This window comes from Genypterus blacodes, unplaced genomic scaffold (assembly GCF_046128005.1).
Source record: "Genypterus blacodes isolate CSIRO-AG114 ecotype Tasmania unplaced genomic scaffold, CSIRO-AGI_Gbla_v1 ptg000045l_1, whole genome shotgun sequence".
Taxonomy (NCBI): Eukaryota; Metazoa; Chordata; class Actinopteri; order Ophidiiformes; family Ophidiidae; genus Genypterus; species Genypterus blacodes.
Window position 1 is genome coordinate 924,205 of NW_027466858.1, and position 26,117 is coordinate 950,321.

Consider the following 26,117-nt stretch of genomic DNA (forward strand, 5'->3'; position numbering starts at 1 on the left):
CAACAGGGTGGCAAACATTAAAGTCCCTGATGAGACTAATGCAAGAGGAAATGGCTTTGGCGAGACGCCCAAGCAAGAGGTGAAAGGGGAAGCTTGGATTAGGTCGACCCTGACCTGAATCTGGAACACTTGGACCCCTAAAAATGAATGTGAATTGGATGCATTTGTCTCTGCTGTGTTGTTGTAATTTACAGTTTTGAAATATATGCTGTCACTGAGGTTGATTTCTAATGAATATTCATATTTTTCATTCACTTAATGATTTTCAGATCTAAAAAGAAATATCATTTTCATATTATAATATTTACTGACATAATTAGTGGGAAAGAGTCCTCATTTCTGTTTTAAGAGTCAAACAACTTAAATATGCAGATTTGGAACTAATGTGCCGATGTGGAAATCCTAAAGCATGCAAAGCTTTCAATAACAAAAGGTAGAACAAAAACATGAATGGCCAATTCTGTCTAATCAGAGACACAATGAAGCTAATTGCATTTCTTGTTAACAAATTGGTTATTTTTGTGACAAATTTGTTTATTTCATCTGTAACTGCCTTATTAGCATACAGCATTCAAAGGAAAAAGAGTTACTTTCTCTGTCTAATCTGTTCCTCCTTTATCTTTAATCCTAAAAAAGTAAATGAACAAATTAAAACACAATATATAATTTTACTTCTTGTAGTTTAAAATATGATAACATAAAAGTTAATTGTTTCCCCGCCAACTGCATTTAAGAAATTAACTCAACTAATTCCAGAGGTATTCTGCTTATTTAGCATAGCTCATGGTTAATTTATCTTAAAGGTGCACCGTATATAATTCACAACCAAAGACTCTATATTCAAAGTTAAATCTGATTTTACAGCAAAATTCCAGCTTTAAATCTCAGCTGTGGTTATTTATATGGCTGTAAACTAACAGGGTGGAAGTCTGAGTGAGACACAGGGGCCTGCCCTGCCCTGCCTGGTGGGAAGGCTGGGTGATAAAACATTGTTAGCTCTACTGAGCAAAATATGCTTATCAAGCCGCATGTTAATACAGGTAGTAAATAATGTGGTCACAGGCCAGCAATGCTGCAGATATAACAGCATGGAGCAGACTGAATCCACACTGACTGCAGGGGAGGTGCTGGTGTGTTTTAAATGTGGGCTCCAAACTGTGAGAACTGGGTTAATGTGACCTGAACAAAGAAGACATGACTAGCACACACACAGCGCAGACTGATAGGATAATGGTGGAAAGAGTGATGACAAAATGACAGAGTTAGGATTATTTCATTTTGCCACATATAGTGTTTTACTGTGTTACAGTAAAGCAATTTGGATCGGCAGCTCAATACTTAAGAATCAATCGTGTAGTGTCTGTGTGAGGTTCATCTATTGTCTATTGTGTGTGAGTACAGGCAGCCCACAGTTAGAAATAAATAAACAATGTTGTGTATGTTGTGTTTCACTTTGACCTTAGATGTGAACCATACAAAACCATTCTGACAAATTTGGCTTGAAGAACAACTCAGAAACAGAACCCGTTAGGAACCTGGGGCCTGAAAACATAAATACTGTGTTTCACAATTCCAGCATCACTGTTTTGATACTGTGTGATGGACTATGTGCTTAATGCTACAGCCTTTAGGTACGTCTTACAAGTCTCTGCTTCTAATCTATCTGTGACAGTGCTTTTTGCATGTGATAAAAGGTTGCTGTGAAACATGTTGCTCAGACAAGTTGCAGTCCGATGCATCTTAAGCTGGTATGTACACTTCTTGTGATACATACACAATGAACACAGGGCAAATTCATTCACTGATTTTTGTCCCAAGAAGTCAGTTAGGATGGGTAATTGGGTATTTAGGGGGCGGTAGGGCTCAACCTCAAACCAATCATTGCCAAGCTGCCAAGCTGAGTGCTGCTCTTGCACAAAAAGGGCTTTCCCTCCCTGTCTCAATGGAGACCAATCTTGGATAGACTGTTTGGAGAAGGGGTGTGTTATGAGTCTTAAAGTCCTGGCTTGGCCTGGACTGACAGAGCTTGGCCTCATCCTTTGTGAGGCCTAAAGTGAGTCAGAGTGTAACCTCAGCCAATACTCATGAATAGTGAACTCGCAACACTTGCATATGGCCAGAGCCAGTGTGTCAAATTTGGGCAACAAGTTCACATCGAAATGCTCACAACCACTCCAATGGGAAGCCACATAGCATGAGTTGTAGCAGTTTAGGAGTGCTGGTAAAATACTGTAAATCGTGTATCGTCAATATAGCAGCAGACACCCAACATGCAGTTATCCTACATCTTATTCTTGAGTCAAAACCTGGAAATAACTGCCATCTTTACTGGTGGGGAGCTTCACATTGCCTGCCATCGTGCCAACACAGAACCGGATATGCTACTGTAGATGGAAACAGGCTGACATGATCATTCCATCATGCCATTACTAGTGTGGTAATGTTTGGGCTGAAACTAATAGAAATATGTATGCTCAAATTGGATTGTATGTGTATGCGTGTGTGAGAATTAGTTAGGCCTTTAAAAGGGGGGCTGACAAGGAGTAATTATTCTAATGCAGCATCTCCCAAGGGGTGTCATATGTTGGTCCTCAGCAGCTGCCCAGCACCCAGTTGGGTCAACCCATGCAGGTGTGTGCTGGTGGTGAGAAATAATGGAAATAATAAAATGATTTTTACAAGAAACTCTCTTGCTGTCAGCAGCAGAAATCTTCAGTTAATGTATTTGTACATGTTGAGCACTACATACTGTGTATTCATGTTTGCCTGAAGCCTCATCCAACACAATCTGCATCCATTACTTGGCATTAAAAAGGCAAATATCAATGGAATCCCTTAAGGCAAGGTTGGTGGCGGTGTAAATCATTACTATTTACTTATGTGATGGCCCACATATGATGTTATATTAACTGATTGTGAGCTTTTCGTTACATATTTCCAAGAGTTTTGGGGAGTTGAGTTGTACTGTTAAGGCGACATACATGCTCATTGCCATGGCTCTTCACTCAGGCTTTTATCCTGTGCTTTTCAACACAGCATGTCATGTTTTATGCATACACTTTTCACTTAATTTCTCTACCACGCTGCAGTTGGAAAATGTGGCCAGACTTGTGCTTCAACAATTCACACATCACATGTTTCAAACATGTATTACACTTGTTCAGGACTTGATTGCTTGCTGGGGAATAACAATTCATACTTGTAGTCATAATGAAATATGGCATGCAATTAAAAAATCTGGTGTCATGTAATTTTTTTCAGATGAAAATTGTATTTGTTCACTTAATGATTCAAGATTTAGTTTTTCGTAAAATATTATAAAAATAATAATACAAACAAATGTGTGTTGAAAATGTAAAAAAATATTTAAGATTAAATTTCTCTTTATGTACTGTTGCGCTGTTTAGTTGTATTGTTGTTCTTCTGTTAGGGTCTTTACTTTTACTACGCTCTTATTTTGCTTTGTACTATCCACTTTCTGCTGTAACAATGTGAATTTCCCTGTTGTGTTACGAATAAAGGATTATCTTATCTTATCTTATCTGTAAGGTTTGGAAGGATTACACTCAAAATAGGGCACGTATTTGAAGTGTTGATATTATCCATAATTTTTTTAGACTTTACATATGACCGCATACACAAACACAATATCAAGTGATCTGATGTATCAGCAACTTTAGTTATCTGTCTGAGATGTAAGTGCAGGGCAGCAACTAATTTATCCGATCTGTCTAATTGACTCAAATATTCTAGAGCAAAAACCTGCACCTACACACGCATACACACACACACACGCATACACACACAGGCCCCTGTCCCCTTCTCTTTCTCATCCATAGCCCCAGCTTCATTAGCAGCAGTTTGCATCATCCCCAGTGAAAACGTCACTTGTCATCAGTGACTCCATTCTTTATCACTTCCTGCATTATAGACAGTGTAACCTTCAGAAACCTGCTGCCCACAGTTTTACGTCTTAATTAGGAGCACTGTCAGAGGCATCCAGCATCCTTTGTCCCAATATGAACAGACAGGGAGGGACGGAGACCGAGTGAGTGTGAAAGACAGAGAGGGGGACAAAGTCAGACACCAATGCAGCAGACAAAAGGAGTGACAGGAAGAAAGGAAAAGATGTACAGTGGAGGAAAAAGTGAGGAAGTGGGCCAAAGAAGAAATGAGAAATGTGGGGAAAAATGTAGCAGGTCAAACAGGTGACAGGACAGGATAGTGACATTAAAATTACTAACTATAAATGGATGATTCAGCATGGCATGTGAAATAAATTTGCATGCAAATAAAAAATGTACAATTAAAAAGAAGCTGATGATGAAAAAATATATTAATTTAAATAAAATGCAAGTGTGACACACAAAATAATACATAGCCTGTATTGGAAAACAGTGACTAAACAAAAACCTGACTGAAGCAGAGAAATTCAGCGACCCTTTTGATTAACATAAAAAACGTATTTTCTTTTTCTGAAACCCCTTCAAAAGAATAGTAATTGTTTATTTCACAATAAGTGTGGAAATAGACATTAAAAAGAAGGGAGAATGAGAAATGAGAGAAGGGGGATGATTTAGCACAAAAGAAGAGCAGGAGAGTTACTGCGGATTCGTGTTGGCTACTGGTCGGCAAGAAGGGTGAAAATCCGGCTTAGTGGCAAAAACACTGAAGAAGCTTGTATCCTCAGTTTGGGGACAGCTGATGGGTTAACGCTATTAAGACTGCAGCGAACACGCGGCTGAATGTGCATCTGTGCTCCCAATGAGTGAGACTGAATAACGCTTATTAGGCTTTCACTGTAAAACACAGACACACACATAAGAGGCAACTGCAGCGGACCAAAGGGATAATACAAGATTCTTTTTGTTTTCTCTTCAACTCAGCTTGTTAAGGCGGAAAAGCCTAACATGCATTAACACTTGAAGGAGCCGATATCATTTTTGCATTCTAAATCTCCTGAAAGTAAGATAATCGCCTGATCTCTCATGTGACCAATGAAACACCTGCTATCGTGACAACCACTGATAAAGATGCAAATAAACAACAACAAATTAAATGGTCAATGGAACTATAGCTGTTATATAGCCATGTAAAAGCCATTAGAGCACTTAAGCATTCATTAAATCTGTATCATTACTCAGTATAATTGGAGGTGAGATAACCTATCAATCGTAAAAGATCACTCTGTCATTAAGGTTAATAAGCTGTTTTATAAACTATCATCATTAAAATCAGAAAGATCAATTAGAATGATAAATGACATATTGATAGAATAGGCTGTAAAATTGGCGTCATGTTACAACGATGGATTATGATAATGTGTGCACTTACATAACCAAGAGGGAGAATGATCAGAACACACATTTTTGGAGGCTGATAACCTGATACTGATTATATTAGTACACTATACACCTAAAATAAATAAATAAAATAATTGCCTGATGCATTGTCTCATAAAATTTGAAATATACCATAAAATGTCATTTCTTTAAAATTAATAATGTATTTTCTTCTGTCATGGCACAATGTTGCATACTATTGTCACATCTGCAGCTTTTCCCTAAATCAATCAATTATGAAACACTGTCTATAAGTTACTCATGCAACACTTAAGCAGCAGGTTGATGTAGGATCACAAAGCAGGAGAAGAGAGAAAGTCTCGAAGGCCTTCTCCTGCACTCAGTCCATAATATGAGCAACGTCATGCTTTAAGATGCATGATTAATTAGTGTTAAATATAAAATTGTCTTTAAATAACTGCTAAGCCAACATCTTAGGAGGCAAGAGCTCAATGTGCTTTTGCATGCTCATTTGCATAATTAACCCAATTAAAAAGAATTTAAAAAAAAAATCAGCAGACACCGCAGTGGGGACATTAATGAGGTGGAGCCTGTGACTGGAGGAAGATTAGCCAGTGATATATTACATACACATATGGTTAATTCAACTCAAAATACTCAGAGTTGAAACATAAATGTCAGGAAAACTAACACTGACTTTATTGAGGACTATTGTGTGATAATAAATCATTGTTTTCTAACCTAACCTTTCAAATGTAAGCCTAACTGTTAACTGTGTAATAAAAGAAGACCAATGCTCATTAGCACCATGGTGGGTGATCTCTTTCATGTATGTTAGGAGGGTTTTACTGGGATTTCCTTTAACTGGGATTTCACCATTACTGCAATCTCAGTCAGTAGGTTTGCAAGCACATTACTTTGATTCAGGGTATGACTTAATTATTTTGAACACCTTAATAACACTGCAACTGCCACAAATTTAAATCTGTGTAAACACTCCAGTCTCTTGTCATAAATTGCCGCAAACATTCTGCACATGAATTTCCTCACCTAGGGATCGTATTAGTATTAAGGCAACTGTTGAAGAAAATAAATATGAAAGATATTGAGAATTAAGTCGCAACATAACAGTCAATTTTAGAAGAATAAAGAAAAAAATGGACTGTATGTTATGAGAATAAAGTTGTAATATTTAGAGAAAAAAAAGAATAACAGTTTTATGAGCAAACATGAGCGAGCCTGCCAGCCTGAGTGTCAAAATGAAGGATGAGGAGGCTCTGCTGAAGTTGGCTTCTGAAATAATGAAAAGATTAACACCAGATTATTAGAAGTATTAGGACATTAAAACCATTGTGCCAGAGCCTGGCTGTTTTCTATCAATTCTCATTGTGACTTTATTCTTGTGAAGTTTTTTCTTAAAATATCACAATTTCATTCTGAAAATCTCTCTTATTTTCCGAAACAGTGGCCCTAAGACTTTGTCGTAATTAAGTGCGTACTGACGGATTTTTCTTCAAAGCTCTGTGTGTGTTTACAGAACGACCTGTAGGATTGATCATCTACCAACTTGACTTTGCCCAGCAGTCCTGCTGAAGATAAGAGAAGTGTTTAAAGAAGTGGGAGGGGGTGGCCATGAAGACCTTACTCCAGCCTGCACAGCAATGAATAGAGCCATATTAGTGACACACCACTGGTCTGCTCACAAAAGGAGAGAGGCTCTGAGGGCGACATCCTGTATTCAGTATTCTGTATTGTTTTACGAGGACAACTGCCCACATTTTGTTTTCTGACCGACACAACAAAAAGGCCGTGGCTTTTCCCAGGACAGGAAACTGAGGCGAATATTAACAATCCTATTTAACAAATGTAAAAGAAACTGAAAGAGCAACTGAGTGAGGTTTGAGCAATGGAAATCTGAAAGCAATTTTGAAAGTGTAATAGCGGCCAACTAAAATGACATAATCAACTCAGGGCCGCTTAAACATTAAACAAAAGAGGACATTGTCTCTGTAGCAGTGTCATATATGCTGTATGTTCATTCAGTGAACTAATTAACATCTGAGGTTTGGTGGCACATGCTTACTCTTATGTTTATTCATAATGTACGGCTGTTATCAAATACAAATATTATAGTGGAGATCATGTTACATGTAGTTCTATCCGAGGGCCTTTCACTCCATATTAACCAGCATCGTCACAGCGTTACATTCATGTATACAAAATATGAGCGCAGGCTTATTGAATATTCACTGTGAACATATTCCACGCAATAACACGACTACATGCTCCCATCCTTTTAAAAAATTCAAATGGATGGGAGGAGAAGAGGGGCGCATTAGAATAAATTACTAAATTTATGTGTGATTCCAGCCCTATATGTCTGTGAGGAGGTTGGCAAGGGAGGGCAAGGAGGAGGAGGAGAAGGAGGAGGGCAAAGTGCATGCATGCAGAGAACCAGCCTTGGCAAAAGCTGACATTAACAATAATGTAATTTAATTAAAGCCAGGATCCCAGTGCTCCTCACAGAAACACAAGGCTCTTGTTTTTCTTTAAACCAGTCTGAGGTAAAACATCAGTGGATACAGGTAACTCAAATGCAACAAAACTGATATTCATACCAAAGCAAAAGAAGATATTTTTTAACCAAGAGGCCTGGGCTGTCCCTTCAACAACAACTAGACAACAACACTACAACAAATATATTTAAGATGGGATTTTAAGATTCAGATTTAAGATTCATTTGTTGTACGGAAACCTGTGAAACATTTTGTTTTTATTGAATAAAAAATAAGCCAACGGAGAAATCATTTTGATAACACCGTTATTATTTTCTATTTTGTACCACACTGGTCAGTCAGAGCCTACATTAAGGCCTGAGCTGTGAATATGTGGGTGCATATATGTGACACATGTACAAAATAATTCAGCAAAACATACAATATATGTTATGCATAAGCACTAATATTTCTCTTTTGCTAATTGATTTGTTCTTTTAAAATGTTGTTGATGATGCAAAATATTTGAAGATTTTATTTTACAATTTCATTTCAAATTAAGGATTTTTTTTAAAACTGTAAGACCTAAAATAAAGATCAAAACAAAAACAAAAAAATTCCTGGTAGAAATCTGAGAAGAGCTAGCCATTCTGTATTTCTATATTTCTCACTATAGGACACTCATTTCACCCATCCACCACCATCACTAATTAGCTGCTTTTCTCTCTGCATGAAAACACACACTCACACAAACACAGACACACAGGGATGGTGGTCCGCTCAGAATCCAGTTACCAACCAGGCCCCAGCCTTCATGGATGTGGATGGGGGTGAGGGGAGATTAACATGGCAGTCATTATCAAATTCACAACCAGTCATACAGACACCTGCCCTACTTTTCTTTAGTCAACGTAAAAAGACCTAATCTGGTTAAGAGAGCACGGGCACGGCTCATAAATTGGTGGCGCTCTCCACCAGAGTTGAAGCTGTCACTTCTCTTGTGGGGGAGCAGCGGCTGAATGGAGCTGTCAGCTGGCTACTTGTTAGGGGTAACAAGGCCGTCCACTGATAGGACTAATGAGACTCAGGGCTGGCCGCTACTCCACACAGCCCACTGCCTCCCCGGTCTGAGCCATAACATGAAGAAAGGCTAAGATGTGTGGAACAAGACCGCAGAATATGTTTTGGACAGAAGAGTAGTAGACGTAGTAAAGACCAAAATGTAATCCAATGTGTAAACATACATCTTATTAGGTCACAAAAGAAAACTAAATCTGCTAATTACACATATTTTCAAATTTTTTGTAAAAACAAGATCTAACATCTTGATGTAACCTAAAGGCCTGAGGCGTGCAGATTCGTGTCCGCAAACCACGCAGTCACTACATGCATGGAAACGAGCCTCTTTATTTGGCAATGATTCACGAATGTACAGTCAGATTCACAAAACCTTTATGAAATGAGAAAACATCCCTCCAACAAGGGCTCCCAAAGGAGCGCAGACCAGTCGTACATCTCTTTGTGGAATAAAACCCAAACAAAGACACAGAACTCCTCTTTCCTTAGCAAACAAAGGAGCAACAAAATGTAATTCAAAGAAAATAAAAAAGAAAAGGGTGGTCATGAGGGGTTAATTGCCAAGCATGCATACTGAGTGATTGCTATTTTAGGCATTGCTTTTCTGAGTCACACCCAGCCTTTCCTTATTCCTTTTCTTGATGCTTAATGTTTTGTGACGCTTTGGTTTAATTCCTATTAAGCTTGTTAATGAGGAAAGCCCATGCTCTCTGATATAGGAGTTTATTTCAGACTAATTGTCATGTTGTTTACTTGATAAAAGACCTTTATTGTGAAATGTGCTTTAACAGGGCATTTATCTGTGATGATAAATACTGTGACTGCGGTCAAGCTGTTACCTAAGCCGCATAAAGAAAAAGCCATAGTAGAAATCTTCCCTTATCTGTTTGCCTACATTTGTTCCACAGTCATATAGAGATATATTACAACACAATAAATCATTGTAACTTCCAGTGGTTGAAAGGAGAGTAAAACATCAGCCTTCTGCAAAGGCTAACATGTGGAAAGATGTATCATCTTCTGGCTCCATTTATTTTAACACTCAATGCCGTTTGATAGCTATTATTAGTTACAAGACATGTGTTTTCCTCATATCCAGTGTGGCATTGTAATATAGGGAAAAAAAGCAGCAAACAGGATGTGTGAAAAGATGAGTACGTCTGCATCTGTTTGTTTGTTTAACAATACTAAGCAAATGTTAGCAAAATGTTAGCACAGTTTACAACATCTCAATGCATCCTCACTACAGTTAGTGCTACATTTCCTGTGAACCAGTCACTTCCTCTCTTAGATCACTTCCATGTCTTACTCATGCATGAGTAAATTATCTGGTAAACTGTTAATGGTGTGGCATGGCTATGACTCACTACACTGAGGTACAATGTGTATTATAACCAGCTTCTGTGAATTCCACTGATTCTTAGTTGTTAAGTTGTTGCTGTGCTAAAAATGGACTGGAAAATTCTGCTATCTCTTCTCTGTCAGGAAGCGATAAACACCTCAAGCTATGCTAAACTAAGCTAAGCTAAGCTAATGTATACATGTGACATCAGCCTGCCTAATGTTACGTTACCTGACAAGGATAGAGTTGTGTACGTACGTTCTTGAACAGATAGGCTGGTTAAGTAGTTGGTACGACTGTATACACATCACAGCAGAACAAGTCACAAGTAATACATATCAAATGCCACAACACCCATAGACTAAACACAGAGATCTTCCCACCACATTGGTAGTAGTGCAACTGTGATGAAGGTGAAAATGGCGTACATATGAGAGTGTTGGCTCAGCTGGCCAACAGCTGGGTCAAAGAATTGCATTCATAGGCTATGTTGATAGGAAATCATAAAACAGCTCCCCACTACAGTTGGTTTGTACCATTGGCTCAGTGGCTTCATTTGAGAAGTACTTCAAATGTGTTCTTTTGCTTTTTGACAAAGTGCCCTAACAGCGGAAACGCAGCAATATCATGTCACATACAGTAGGATAGATGAGAGGAGCAAAGCCGCCTGAGATGTGGCAGAGAAAACATGTTTACTGGAGTTTAATGTGTGCAAAATAGATTCTAGATCTTGACCAACATTCAGGAAACTTCTTCCTCGTCATCACCAAGTTTGATCAAATTTTCCCTGTCCAAGAAGGCATCATCCAACCCGAATGCAAAATGCACAACAAACCAAGTTCAAAAGTAAATATGCTTAGCAATTGTCAGGATCAGCGCGAAAATACTGACCTAACCTCAAAACACACCAACATACTCTGCCAACACATCTCCCTGCTGAGGAATTGATGAGAGAACAAATAGAAATCCAAATGGAAATCTACAAGGACAAAACATTTCTGGCTTGCTTTTGAGTGCTTTTTGAGCTCCATTGTGGACCTTGTATGGACATTATGCAGAGGGCTAATTTTCATGTGTGTGTGTGTGGGGCATTTAGACAGAAAAAGACATTTCTCCCTGCACAAAGCGCTTGAGTACCATGACAAGGCCTGCTTTCCCTGTCTCTCTCCTTCAGCCTCTCTGCCACCTTCCCCAATCTGGTGTGCCCACTCAATCCCCAGCAAAACTTGGCGGCAGATGTTGCTGTGCTAAGTTGGCTCTGAAGTGCCTCCCTGGCTCCCCGATCTCACCGACAACACAGTCAAACCATATTAGATCTCTTTATTTGTGCCTGGGGCAAGTGCAGCACTGCAGCTGTGTCCACCCCCACTCTACCTTTGGTGTTGAAAGCCCTGGGGCGATAATTGTGAGACCAAAAAAAAACAAAAAAACATTTTCTCTCTCTCTCTTCTACATCTACTGACAATCCAGCAGTTTGCCTTGAGGAAGTAGTGGGGGGTGGGGGTGATGGTTGGGGGGGGCTTGGACGCTGAGGTCCCCATGCTGAACAGATGTCTGTAACAACCTGCTTGCTTGCACCTGTATGAGTCCTTGTAACCCCGTGGATGCAAGCCACTGAAAAATTCATGACCCTTGAGGTTTCCTGTCTGCCATCAAAGAGCGTTCCATCCCTGCCTCCCTGCTCATCCTGCCTTCACTCCCTCTGTTACTCTTATCCCCTCTCTTTCCCATGTCGGTCCTGCTCTGTTCTACCTATAGTTATCCACACTCCTGGTAGCACTCACCTGCCACCGGCACAACACTGACTCCACACACTTTGATCTCTACTACATCTATATTAGTTTAATGTCCAGACTTATCACAGGAAATAAACTGACACAAACAGTAAAGAAGACTGTCTTTAAAGCAAGCCTGTACCTACTTTTAAAAACAATTAGCAAAGATCAATCTGAAAAATATTCATTGTTTTGGGTGTGGCTACTAATCAGCATTTCTTCACTCTGTCAGGATATGTACAGCACTCATAACTGTCTCATAGGCCGTACACTGTACATAGCACAGAATAACAACCCATCATTTAGAAATGTTGGCTGCAACCTCCTGAAATGCTTAGCCAGAGAATTTCTCTGAGGTGTGTCTCCACTAGAACTTCCCAGATATTCATATATACACTGACACTATATTTTGACTTCTTTGGCCTCACAGTGTACAATGAATGAGCACTTAAAACATTTTTGTTTGGTGGAAAGTCAACAGACAATTTTGTTTACCATAGCTGCGCCAATGGAATTTGACTAGGCCTGAAAAAATAATCTGTTTATAGTTTACTGTCTCCATAGTTACTACACTAAGTAACTCACATACATATCAATGCAAATAAACTGTGAACAATGCCACTCATTCTGGGAAAAGCTGTTGAGCTTCACTCCCACAAACAATGTGTGAATTGACACTTGATTTTGTGTTTGGTGGTGATTTCAGTTTGTCAGTTTTTGCGGTACTGGTAGTGTTTTCTTTTTCACTTTCAGAGGTTAAGAAGAGACCAGAGTTTGACCATATTAGGTCCCTCGCATGCATCTCTCAGTGAGGCCATGCAGCTGCAGAACACATCCTGTGGTTAGATTACAACCACACAGCAGGGTGTACCTTTGCTTGTATTTAACACACTGCACTGCGAGGTAGCAAATTAGTCCCCGCCAAGAAATGTTTAAGTTATTTTACTGAAATTGTACGACTGGTGGTCATAAGAGATTACTAAATAAGCAGGCAACAGACTTACATGTTCTCACCACATGCAGAGTTAATCATACGAAAAGCATGAATGACATGTAGAGCATGGGGAGCAGTGGCCTACCAATGCTAAATAAAAAAAGGCTTTGGGTGAAAAGGTTTAGTAACTGCACAAGACAATAGTTCAAACTCAGTTGAAAATAAAGTAATGACCACTATCACATAGAAACTACATTCAGGTGCAGATAACATTTTAGGTTGAAAAATTCAGAACTCCAGGTGATCTAGATAGAGGAAGCTGGTTAAGGATTGGCAAAAATGTTCCAAATTACTTTTATGTCACTCTCAGTAAGCATACCTTGTCTGCAGAGGAGGGACGCATCAGTGAGACTCGATCATACTGCCGTCCTAACAAAGCCCACAAAGCATCAAGCCGACCCTGAAGGAACAGATGATTTTCAAAAATTGAAATGTGAAGCAATAATATCAACAACAACATCAATATGATGGAGTACAACAAAAGTATTTGCATTCAGCCCCACTCACAGCATCTGTGCTTACCTTGATGGGAGTGTACCACTTGTTCTCAGTTGGTTGGCAGTTAGGGGCAGGCTTCCGAGCGGGACCTTTGATCATAGGCTCCTCTACATCCTCGGGTATGGACACTTTAGCATTCTTGGCCATCTCCAGTCTTGCCCCTTCTTCGGTGGAGCCCTTCTCTCCCCAGCGCACCTGGATAAATAAACCCCCATCAGAGCATCAAGAGGAGAGTACAGCTTATTCTATTCTGTTTTATTCATGTTCAGAAATCATGTATGGCCATACAGTCAGTATGTTTACATGCACCCTCAGAGTATAGATTAAATTAAAAAGCAAAAGCAATGGGTCTGTCCCTGTGTCTTTCTACCTGTCTCTCTCTCTCCCCCTCTTGTCTTCCACTCTCACACAACATGAGAGAGACATAGACAAATCAACTGAATTTGTGCCCACCTGCACTATACACACTGTATTAACCAGAGCGGACGGCTGAGACATACAGTATATCTGAGGGCCGGTACAAATAGCTCTCACTGTTTCACATGCCTGGTATTAAGCATTTGTGTAAGAGTGTGTGTGTGCCCTCTCAAAAAGGAGCAGCAAAAATAAAATGGAGCCATTTCAGCAGGGATATCTTTGTTAAGTTGCACAGCTCATTTAAGGAGATTATGCATAAAGATTAGGATAAAAATGTTCAGTTTTCACATTTTCAATAATAATATTTTATTTTATTAATATTTATCTTATTTTCCAACTGTGTGCAACTCTTTTATTTATTTTGTGAGAAACATCCAGTCTTATTCTTTGTTTTTACTGAAAAGAGCAAAGACCAACATAGATCAAAGCTTGTCACCAATCATTTTACATTTCAGTGAAACATCAGATGAACTCTTAGCATGTTTTTTGTGGCTACGTGCAAATGCTGTTTTGTGTGTGTATGTGTGAGTGAGTATGAATGCATGTGTGTGTTTTCAGCCCCCTGCTTTTAATTTAATTCCTTACATCTGTTGCAAGGAAAAAGGAAAAAAATCACATGAACGGTGAGAGGTAATTAATTAGCAACACAGTCTTCAAGCTGTAGGTTAAGCCGTGACAATATAGAACATCTTTTCAGAATCATCACTGGGATTCATCCCTTGGCCTTTAGAAAAGAAATGGATGCGTGTTCTGATGAATAAAAGATACATTGTCATCTCAGCAGTTTGAAAACACGTTTGTAATATTGGCAGTGGCAGAGAAGTGGAGGTGGTGCGGGTGCTTCTCTCAGCAAGATTAAATGTAGATGCAGAGAAGGGTTGATCTTAACAAGCACCTCTTCCCTGATCCACAGGGGAACCTTCAGAAGTGGAGATGGGCCTGTCCAGGAAAATTAGCTTCCTTTGGGGTAGGTTCTCCCTCAGGATTCTGGGAAACGCAATGCCGCCACTTTCCCCGGGGCTGAGAAGTGGCATGAGGTACACCAGGTGGGGAAAAGTTAGGCCGGGTGGGGGAGGGGTGCTAGCCTTTAAACCTGGATTCCCCTTGGTGGAAAGTGAAAGCCGGCTGATAACAAAGCGGCTGGCAAGGTTTGTAAGTCTTGGGGGGTGGAGAGGTGTGTGACATGGATATGTCAATTTGACAGCAGCGCTCAATCTTTCATCCTGACAATGACGTGATCCAATCAGGCTTGGATGGCCAAGGACTAGATGGCAGTGCCTGTCATGTTGGAGTCATCAGACAGCTGACTAGGACAGCAACCTGGCTGGCTGGTGCCTCCTCACGACTGCCTGTGTTACACTGCCAACTTGGCAAACTTCTATCTTCCGACAGAACACTTTACTCAGCAGTTTACCGTGATCATTCGAAGGGTCGATGAGTTCAACAGCTTGTAGCGGTCAAAGTTGACCAAATACAACACAAAAACACTGTTGACATGTTGTATTTTCTGTCAAAGTTCAGCAGCGTATGGGTATTCATTGTGCCACTTACATTTGGTTCATCATGAACAAAGGGAACTACTGACCCAAACTAACCGAATGCTGTTTAATCAATTAATTTCAAATCTAAGCAAGGTTTTTGTCATCCTGAAAACAATATGATGCATAGGCACTGACCTCCATACGCTTGATCCCTCCAGCTCCTCTTCCTCCGTAGTAGGAGGCATCCACAGTGGGCCACTTGCTCTTGGGCAGTGGCTCAGGCTCCTTAGGAAACAGAGAAATGATAAAGATGGGGGCGAATCCACACTTTTGAGTATTTCTTTAAATTTGATTGTTGTATTTATGCTGGAAACAGGCATGAAACAAGCATTTGTACAAAATAAACACCTTTGTTAAACCTGCATGAATTTACTGAGATATCAAATTTCTAAAAGGAGATTGATGCTGTTAGATGCTGAATTGAATTTAAATATACTTTTATACTTCTTTCTAATCAGATATAGTTCTGAACCACAATCACATTTTACACACTACAACTATCATTATACAATAAACTAGAGCTAGTCTCCCAGTATGGCACCAGAACAAGATATCCCATTAGCCTAAATTAAAATAAAATAATTGAGATAAAATCCATTGATGTGTAATGGCCAATATTACCAAGAACATGTAAAATTCTATCAGTATTGGTGATTATTGTAGTATTGTGACGATGAACTCACAGGTGGTGGAGGGCGGGAGGGTGGAGGAGGAGGTGGTGGGTCTTTGATGACCTGAATACAAATAAAAGCAAAGTATGTCAGCAAAATGTCCAACAGGTGATGTAAACACTTACAGTACATACAGGTACATGCAACAGTCCTTGTCATTACAAGCACAGACGTAGCTGACGGAGGTAATTTATAAAGGCTAATGAGATATATCCCTGTGTTTGCTGTACACTTGAGTGTCCGATGCCAGGCTGCTTTGTAACTGCCAGCGGAAACCCGATCGCCCCACTGACTGCTGATTACAAGGGTTCCGCTTGTAAACCAATATCAGGGGCCCCGCAAAATAAAGAAACACTGGAAATCAACTTGTTGACAGGGGAGTCTTTGGGGCGAGCACTGCTGTCCATTTAGCTGTTAATTAATTGGATGGGGTTCATTGCTCCCAAGCAATCCCTCCAATCATACAGTCCTAAGGAGGTAATTAGCTCCAATGAGATACAGAGGAGGAGGCTTGGGATTGGATCCAAACAGTTTCCGAGTGGAAGATGGTACACACACACACGAACACACACACACCCACACTATTCCTTACACATCAGTGGAAGTGACCAGCACAGCAGTACAGTTCCTGACAACTCTGCATTAAATGGGACCTGAGTTGCAGCAATGCGATTCCACACAAAGGCAAGATTAGTGATTCTTCACCAAGCAGTGCCATAAGAATGACATTTGTCAATCGTCCATCAGACAACTCAGAGAGAGTTTCTTTTGCCAGGAGTTGTGCAATTTATTCTTTTGGTTTAATTTTGCAATATTCAAGGAACAATAGTTTGTTTAAGCATGATGAATCAAAGAAAGGACACTACTGCACTGGTCCAACATAGCAGATCAGAAATTCATTAGGCAAAATCACGATGGGCTCTTGAAGGTGCTCTTCATCAGTTTTAAAGATTTTCTTTTGCATTGGCTGTCACCATCTGTGTTCCAGAGATTGGCCTCTCTTTATAGCAAGTCACATCTCATTCACAGATCTTTCTGAATGAACGTGAGCTGAGAAGACAAGGTCAGGTGCATGGGCATGGGCATGATCTTCAATGTTCTGCCCCTGTGTGCCCCGCCCCCCGCTTTGTTGCATGGAGACCACAGACTTTAATGCATGTTCTTGGCCTTATATGATGTTATTATTTGATCAGGATTATGACAAGGAAGTTGATGAATAACAATAATTATCAGCAGCAGCAATAATAATCATCATCATTATCATCATCATTCTCTGCAGTAGCATCCATGTGTGCATCACAACTTCAAATGAATGTAAATGAGGAAATCACCACAAGAGAAAAAGATCCCACCATATTAACATTCAATCTGTGTTTGATGACTTATCAACTATTGTTCTGAAATGATCGGGGACAACAAATGATGCACGGGCTCTCTCAGAAATTGGCATCATCGCTTTTAAAATCAAGACGCTTCAAATGTGAAGGAATTACTGGTGTAATAAAGTGCTGACGTTTCACACACACAGTACCACCCCTAGCTACTTGTCTGCTCTGCTTGGCATTGTGACAATTTCACTTGTAACTGACTGCGCTCAGATTCAAACCCATAAAATTCTACAACTCTCCTCACCCTGTTATATGACAGCTGAACTTCTCTCTAAAGGGACATGGCTATAAATAAAGTATGTATATGCCATATCTCAGCTTGAGATGACAATAGCGTGAACAAAATCCATTACTCTTCAAAGATAGATACACGAGCGAGTCACAGGGTGTGCATTTGCTAAACTGTTTTTAAGGGGGGAAAAGATTTACGGCATATCATAGATTATATCATGGACATATAGATTCTAACAGATGTTTCATTCTCAGTTAAGCACAGAAATGCCATTACACTCTTGGCATGTTGACGACATGAATATAATGAAAAACAATCAATTAGGCTTAATTAAGTACTCTTCAGCAAATCCACTAAAGGTCTTTTGGAGCACTGATTAACATTTTATCTCAACCTTCCATATTTTCACACCTTATGCTTATAGGATTATCTCCTTCTATTGAGTAATTATGCAGCAGACTTCCTGGACATATTGTGGGATAAATAAAGTATTATACAAATGCCCCGGCCTCTGCTACCTGATGGACAGATGCGATGTGGACTGGAGCATTCAGCAAGGTTGGTGGCACCTCATGGCACGATTGAAAACTCAACCACAGGATACTAAGCCATCTGACATTAGCCACAACCACAACACCAAGCCACCACCGCCTCTAACCAATAAGGTATGTTCACAGCATCATCCCCATGTAGCCGTCTCCACAATTGTGTGGCTTGACTTATATAGATAAATTTAACCCACAGATAATTTGTAATTTCTAAATGATTTAACAAATTATCTGCACTTTTAACTGTGACATATACGGCTATATGTAAGAGACCATAATGAATGGTGATGAATAAGGTTTACCTTAATCAGAGAACCTCAATTAACAATGGGGTTATCAACTCAGTAGTAAATCACGATTCTTGAGAATCACAGGAAATATGTTAAGCAGTGTCCAATAAGTGCACATGGGCAGTTTTTGTTGATGGAATGCACATCCTCTAAAGTCCTGGGACTTGTACCACGAAGGAAGCTCAACTGACCTCTGCCTTGTTTCACAATGAGGCAATCACAATCAGGCTTAGTCGTTATCACAAAGCCGCTAATCAGCAAGAGTTGCTAATTGTGGCCTTGTTAATGCGGAAACGTGTGCACGCTCATAAAAAGGGGCGTCTCTGCAAATATGAGCCTATTGGAACAAGATTGAACAGTCACATGCAGATAAATAATTCAAGTGAGAGGAGTCAAATGCAATTCAAACAAAGCTGGATTTGATTTGACTTCCTTTGTTAATGCAAGTTGTCTTCAGTTGGCCATAAACCAACTCTGCAGATGACACATGCAGGTGTTCCTTGTGAGCAGACCAGTCCACCATTTGGCTGACAACCTTGCCCTCCAGGGCCTCGTACAGCGGCTGCATCATCTATGCCACTCAGGGAATAAAGCGGCGGTGGAAGTTCACTATACCCTAAAACTGCATGGAAACAGCATGGAAAGTTCTTTACTGGGTTCAACTTTGCAGGAAGGGGAACTGCTCCCTCTTTTGTGATGTGATGTCAAAGGAAGTCGATTGTCTGAACTGGGACATGGCAGGGTTGACGATCAGGTCATTTTGGCTTAGCCGCTGAAAGAGTGCTCTGGTGATGTCGAGGCCCCAGACCTGACAGGCGGGCCAGTGGTGGAGATGTGGTGTTCCACCATGTGCTTGGCGGTAGAGGATGAGAAAGTGGGCTGTGTAGTGTCTGGCAACTCATTGAGGAAACTTAAAAACTAATCTGCATGGACAGTCTGATGAGGTCCGGTCCACTGATTGTAAACTCCAAGGAGCAGAAATTTGCAGCCCTTTACATCCTCCAAGAGTCTATAAGGGCACTGGAAATCTCCTGCTTAAATACAAAATGGTGCTTCCATTGCCATGGTTACCCTATGCTCCTTTAAAGGGAATGCATTACAGTTTTACCACAAGCAGCTTGTGAGTAATACACCCCAGGAGTCCCGCAGCCCCTCAGTATACACATAACCCACCAGACCAATGGCTTTCGGTGAATTATGACCTTGTATATCCACGTATCACAACAACAGGGAAGCACTAACGCTTTCACAACATCAGACTGGATATGATTTAAGTGATGATGGACTTTATGAATCGTGGTAGGAGGATGGACTCTGCTAATAAGCTATGTAACTTTGACTGTATAAACTTTTTCATTGATGTGCTTATTTTTTTGTGATTCGTCAGATGTATTGCATGTGTGATCATGCTCTTTTTACCGATAGATAGATAGATAGATAGATAGATAGATAGATAGATAGATAGATAGATAGATAGATAGATAGATAGATAGATAGATAGATAGATAGATAGAGAAAAAGAGAGAGAAATTGTGGTAGAAAAGTTGTGTGATCCTGTGTGTGTGTGTGTTTGTGTGTGTATGGCCTTATCCTGACAGCTAAAGCTGGCAGACTGGGGGTTTAAATATTAACAAGCCACACATGGCCCTCCTCTTCTGTCACGTCCCTCGATGGAAGGCAACAGCAGCTCCCTCTACCAAGACAAACACGTCTGTGGCCAGACATGCTGCAGGGGGTTTACATTTTAATGCCTTTGTTGGTTTTCCAAAATATGCTTCCTTCTCATCCTGGATGGACTCACTTCAGGTCCACAAAGCCAGGTGACGTTTATCATTTGAGGGGTGGCATGGTGGGAGCAGAAGAGAACTGTAGTGCTGGTTGCGGGGCGGGGAGGGTGGAGGCGGGGTTATATGGTATTTGCCTTTATCAGATCCAAATAGCAAAAAGAGACACAGAGAAAGAAAGGGGGAGAAAGAGAGAGAGGTGCACCATCTGTTGCCTCGCTCTCATAGCCTCAAACAATAATCTGTTGTGGATTTTTGAAAAATCGTGTAAATGGGTGAGACTGGTTGTCCAAAGGGGATGAGAGCAGGATGAGGAGTTCACAATTATAGATGTCAGAAATATCCAAGACGAAACAAAAGTTAACTAATATAAACACAAGATCCGGAAAACCACACTGTAAAACTGCAAATTCAAGTCCGTTACCTCTAGTTCCTCCTACATGGTTTTTCACATGGGACTAGAAAGATGTGACGCAAGTAACCTTCTTTCCTTTTCATTTACTTCAACACAAAGTTTAGAGTATTATGTTTAGTTTTTCTATGCAGCCACTAGTACTGAAATGAAAATCTCTCCACCGGCCTACCAGTAAAAACAATAAGATGGGGCTTGGACACCGCAGATTTAAATGGAGTTAACATAATAAAAAATCTTTGTGATAGGTAGGCTTTCGTCAACTTTCATGAAATCTGTCACTCCGTCTTGTCTTTTGTGTTGTTCCCCTTGTTATTGCAGTCATAGGAAGTAACTTCATCTGTTCTCACATCTGATCACACGAATTAAGCAGTCACAAGTTTAACAGGATGTGAGCTCTTCACTTCCTGTTTGAGGTTCTTCCTTTGTGAGGTTGTTATGCCACAGCTGGTAAACAATATATTGTGTATGGGAGGTGACAGAGTAGAACAGATGCTCAACACCACTCTCATTGATCGCAGGATTTTGAACAAAGCCTATCTTCTGTGTTTATGGCGTGGTTATCACTGGATTATGCTTACAGCTTTTACTTTAACTGCGAGGGCAAACAGTAGCTCACATGCCTTTTTGATAAGGTGCTGAACTTTCTGTCAGAAGGATTTCTTAATATTTGTAAAACCAAGGGCGGTAGATTTTACATGTTGTTAAAGGGGAAATTGCATCAAGAAACCATGATCTTTCACTGATAAACATCTGTTACAGGCCTTGATAGTATTTGGCCTTGAAAGATGAATTTGTAATTTGAAAGTGTAATTTTCATGTTGGACAAGACAAGACAGAAGATCTATTTCAGACTGATGTTAACTTATAGCAGTATAATCTATTACCTAATACCTATAACATGATTACAACTGTATTGAGTTCACTTGTGTTGGTGATCAATAACTCTTCATATTTAGTTGATTATTATTTAAATATATATCTGATCACAGACACATTCGACTGGAGTTGCACCTCCTTCAACCGCTCTCTCACACAGAGACAAACAAACCACAAAGCATACCCCACCTCATATGGCAGGAGTTATTGAATTAATTATTAATTTAATGTGCATTTAGTTTTTACACCAATGAAAGAGTGGCTCTTAAATGTGCAGCAGTTCATAAATCATTGCCTTTTTACCTGGTACACCCATCGCAACAACATATCATTAATGTTATACTTATGCACTAATTAATGATAGCGAAGCTTTATGAATTACCTTTAATTATCATTTAACAATGCAGTACTTATTTTGTATTAATAATTTCGTACTTGGTATTTCTATTACGTGTTTTTGAAAATCTTTTTGATAAAATCATTTTATTATAACAGATATGAGAAAATCCTACATTTTCATCTGATTGTCATTTTTGAATGCAGACAAAACTGGAAAAATATGTGTTGATTTTCCACACTGATATTCAGGTTTCATACATAGTTCATGTAGAAATGACAGTAGTTATTCCCATGGTTATCCCAAATGAATGAGTTATGAAGAATCAGTGAACTGGATGTTATGTGACTGGTGTATGAACAGGACTGAAACACTCACCAGTTTGCAGCAGAGAGGCCAGAACCACCACATGAGGGCCAGAGCCACAAGGATCAGCAGCACCAAGAACACTATAGCCACTGCAAAACCATCCGACTGGAAGAGAACAAGTCAATACAGATACTTCTCAATTACAGTTCTACTACAGAGAGGGAATGTTGCTCTTTTTCTTTCCTGCAAGCGAAAATGAAGTAAAAAAAACAAAGAAGCCCTTATTCACTGAAAGAAAAAAGGGTTCATGATTAACAATTATTCAGATGTAAAACGTTCCCTATCTAGAAGGGAAGCCATTATTATCAGAACAGGAGAGAGCAATGGTTTCACAAGCAATGACACCTCTAGGTGTTTTAAATAATTGTTTAATGTATTGCTTTTATTTAATTACAATATTTCATTAATCAGCTAATGTATAAAATCTAAATTAAAAAGAAAGTGAAAACTAAAAGCCAGTCACAGGCTCCCAGAGGGGAAAATGTCTTTAGGTTTATACTATTTTCCCTGAATTCACATCGTAATATGAAAAGAAAAGTACTCGCATTTGTTTCGATTTAAGAAGCTGTAAGCAGCAAATGTTGTGCAGTTTACTTGATGAATGACTCAATTAAATGTTAGAAACAGTCAACTTAAAAATGTGCCAGTCACTCTTTTTATGTAAATCAATTAGTCAACACTGAACCTATCAATTAAAGACAAAGGGTGGTTACACAAGGAAATTCTGAGTGTGTGTGTGTGTGTGTGTGCCTGTGTCTGTCAACATAAAATGAAAAAGATAATATAATACAAAAACATATTTTTATCAAAACAAGATGATTTGTTATTGTAGAAGATGGAGAAGCAACAGAAGATTGGAGCTTATCATAATTTGTTCACACATGATTATGGGGATGTACAACACATGATTATGATCCAAACATGAAGGTAAGTCAGACTCACACATGTGGAAGCAGTGATGGTGTTGGCACTCGTGATAAAGGACTTGCCATTGTTTAGGCTGACGAGAACATCCATTGTCCTGTTAAAAACAGTAAAGGTTTGATCAGCCACAGCAATATGTTCATCAGTGAGAAGAGGCTTTGGCATTACACACATTTCACAATGGACATCATGATTGCAATTACTGTAGATGTCTCTTTTCACGCTGCAGGCGTCTCAAATTAATTTGTCAGTAAATACCCAGAGATTTTTCCTAGCAATTGTTACAAGGAAAAATCAAAGACGGTCCCTTTTAACTCCTGCTGCATTTTATTAATTTTCACAATTTACAGTATGTACTATTCTACCACATATCTACTACAATGTAAAAACACAATAGATGCAAACTAAATGGTTAAATGTTGATACGATCAATGCAAATCCTCTAATTATCACTGCCATTAGTGATTGTGGAATAACCAACCTGGCTCGCAGTAACGAGGCACATGAAGTCCAATGACTTATTTTGAGAGAAAAGCCGGGAGGCCAAACGGGTGCAATTAAAACCATAATGATGAACGGCACTGCAATTTCCATATGTCTATTATGCCCAATCCAATTACCACAGGTTTAATGAAAATTCAGTATATAGAATGCTTGAAAAGCCTGATATCCACCCTTCAACAAAAAAAAGAGGAGAGAGAACATTGGAGAGTGCTACAGTCTGCGAGGGGGCCAGCTGTGAGTGTGTGGTAGTGTACAGGGGAGGCCTGAATAAAAACCTGTGCTGTTGAATAATAACAAGAGAGCCGTCTTTGCTTAGGATTTTGCCTGAGGCTGTGCCTTGGGCCACCGATCCTCTTGTGGGTTAGGGTTAGGGTTCTAACAGATGAGCAACCAGAACATGTGTGTTACTATGCAGTGTATTCTAAATATTCTAAATTGACCCCTTTACACCTACCCTTACTTATCCATGGTAAATATTTAAACTACAATTCAAAGCTCTTTAAAACCAGATGCACCTTGACACTTCACTGAACTTGTTGTATACAATGGTACCAATTTCTGCCTTTATTTGGTGGGATTGAGCGGAACATCAGAGCAAATTCCATTGTGGATCATCAACAGACAAGAAACAAAGCCACTGTAGGTTCTTGCATGTTAACTAAGCGTTTCTGCTGAATGAGTGAGGGGAAAGGCTAATTTAGCTGACACCCTCAATCCGTGATAATGGAAAGCAGGCTGTTAATCAAGCTGTAGGTATGGACTTGGCATGTGAGGGAGGAGCAAGCTCCCAAGCAAGTTACACTGATGAGCATTTTGAAGAATCTGCTCCAGAGGCACAAGTCATACATCTTGTCACCTTCTTCATCTGATTGTTTCTGGCAATTATTATGACAGAAAGAAATAGAATGAATCTAAACTCATACACATTCTATATTTAAAAAGCTATTTGGCAAAGATCTCAGTATGATGAGGGCGGCAACAATCAGTTCATCAATCAATGATACCAAACAGCATTGGTAGAGCTTTTCTCCATTTTAATTGGCTGAATGACTGACTGGATGATTTGAAGGTTGAAAACACCTGTGATACTAATGACAGAAAAACGTCTGATTGTAATATCGCCCCATGCAATTATCTATTTTCATTTCTAATTTTGAACAAGCAATTTCATTTATTTTATCATTTCAAATATTTCGAATATGTATCGAAAATCAAAAGCAAAGTGTTAGTAAGAATTAAGAATTGGAGGATGCTTATTACTTGTGTCAGTTTCATCCTATTTCAGAGAAGATTGTGTTGCTTTTATCATTATTGGAATAGTATCAAAATGTTTCGCCAAATCTGTAATAATAGAAAGGCTCAAATTGAGAAGAAAATCCTCAAATATTGCAAAAACATTAAATTATGCTCACTGGAGATGGATTCTGTGGCAAGTAGATAAAGCAGTAACAGACACAGTCTTGAAGGTTTGCTATGCTGACATAGGACATTACATTAAATGTTGACTTTCTAGGTTGTTTCAAGAAGTTTTTAGTAAGAGGAAAAGAAGTAACAGCTTTACAAGACAGAAATAAACAACAAAACCTAAGAATCTATTAAGAGATTCAAGAGGATAAGACCATGTGGATGAAATGTTGGGACAACAGTCTATAGTTACTTCACTCAGCTCTGTTATCAACCCAGTAGAACATGACTTAAATGTTAATCTAGCAGATGGCATTTGGTCATCGCAAGAAGCACATAGATTTGATTTAATACAGTGAGAATTTACTGTCTGAGAGCTACTAGATGGAATTTAATAGAAACAATGCAAATGCATATTTGATTTTGTCGACTCCCATAAATTGGCCTGTTTTGTGCAAAATTGGAATGGAAAAATGGAGACTATTTGCTTTTAGAATTGTTGCTCAAAGTAACAGCCATTACTGAGTGTTGAGCAGACCACATAAAAAATAAAATTGTAGTTAAAATAAGAAATAAGGATAACAGGGAAATTCAGTTACTATCAAAAACATAGAAATGAATAATTTACCGCAATGGTCACTATCATTTATATGATGAAGGCAAGAGACTGACAGAGTTGCAGCTGCTTGGTGGGCTGATGGTTGCGTTTGAGTAAATGGGTGATGAGAGAGCTGAATGTCATGGGACCAAGGGATCAGTCAATGTTTCGGTAGAAAGTGACCATGGGCTCTGAGGGACGCGGTGGGAGCAGTTGACTGGCAGACGGCTTCTTCCTGCTGCATATCTCTAGCCTGATGTTGGAAAACATTCTCCCCAAGTCACAAAGTAGACTTGTCGTGACACTAAGCTTTGGTGATGTGACACTGGATTGGC

General features: G+C 39.5%; 1 protein-coding gene across 1 annotated transcript in view; it reads right to left on the bottom strand.

Annotated features, from left to right (window-relative positions):
* The window catches only part of antxr2a (ANTXR cell adhesion molecule 2a), a 58,914-nt gene that overhangs the window by 12,568 nt on the left and 20,229 nt on the right, over positions 1-26,117 (bottom strand). Inside the window, exons 11-16 of the mRNA XM_076149415.1 lie at positions 23,295-23,373; positions 22,362-22,457; positions 16,126-16,176; positions 15,578-15,667; positions 13,509-13,679; positions 13,306-13,386 (exon numbers count right to left, since the gene is read on the bottom strand). Coding sequence (XP_076005530.1) covers positions 13,306-13,386; positions 13,509-13,679; positions 15,578-15,667; positions 16,126-16,176; positions 22,362-22,457; positions 23,295-23,373 — 568 coding nt within the window. The remainder of the gene's footprint in view (positions 1-13,305; positions 13,387-13,508; positions 13,680-15,577; positions 15,668-16,125; positions 16,177-22,361; positions 22,458-23,294; positions 23,374-26,117) is intronic.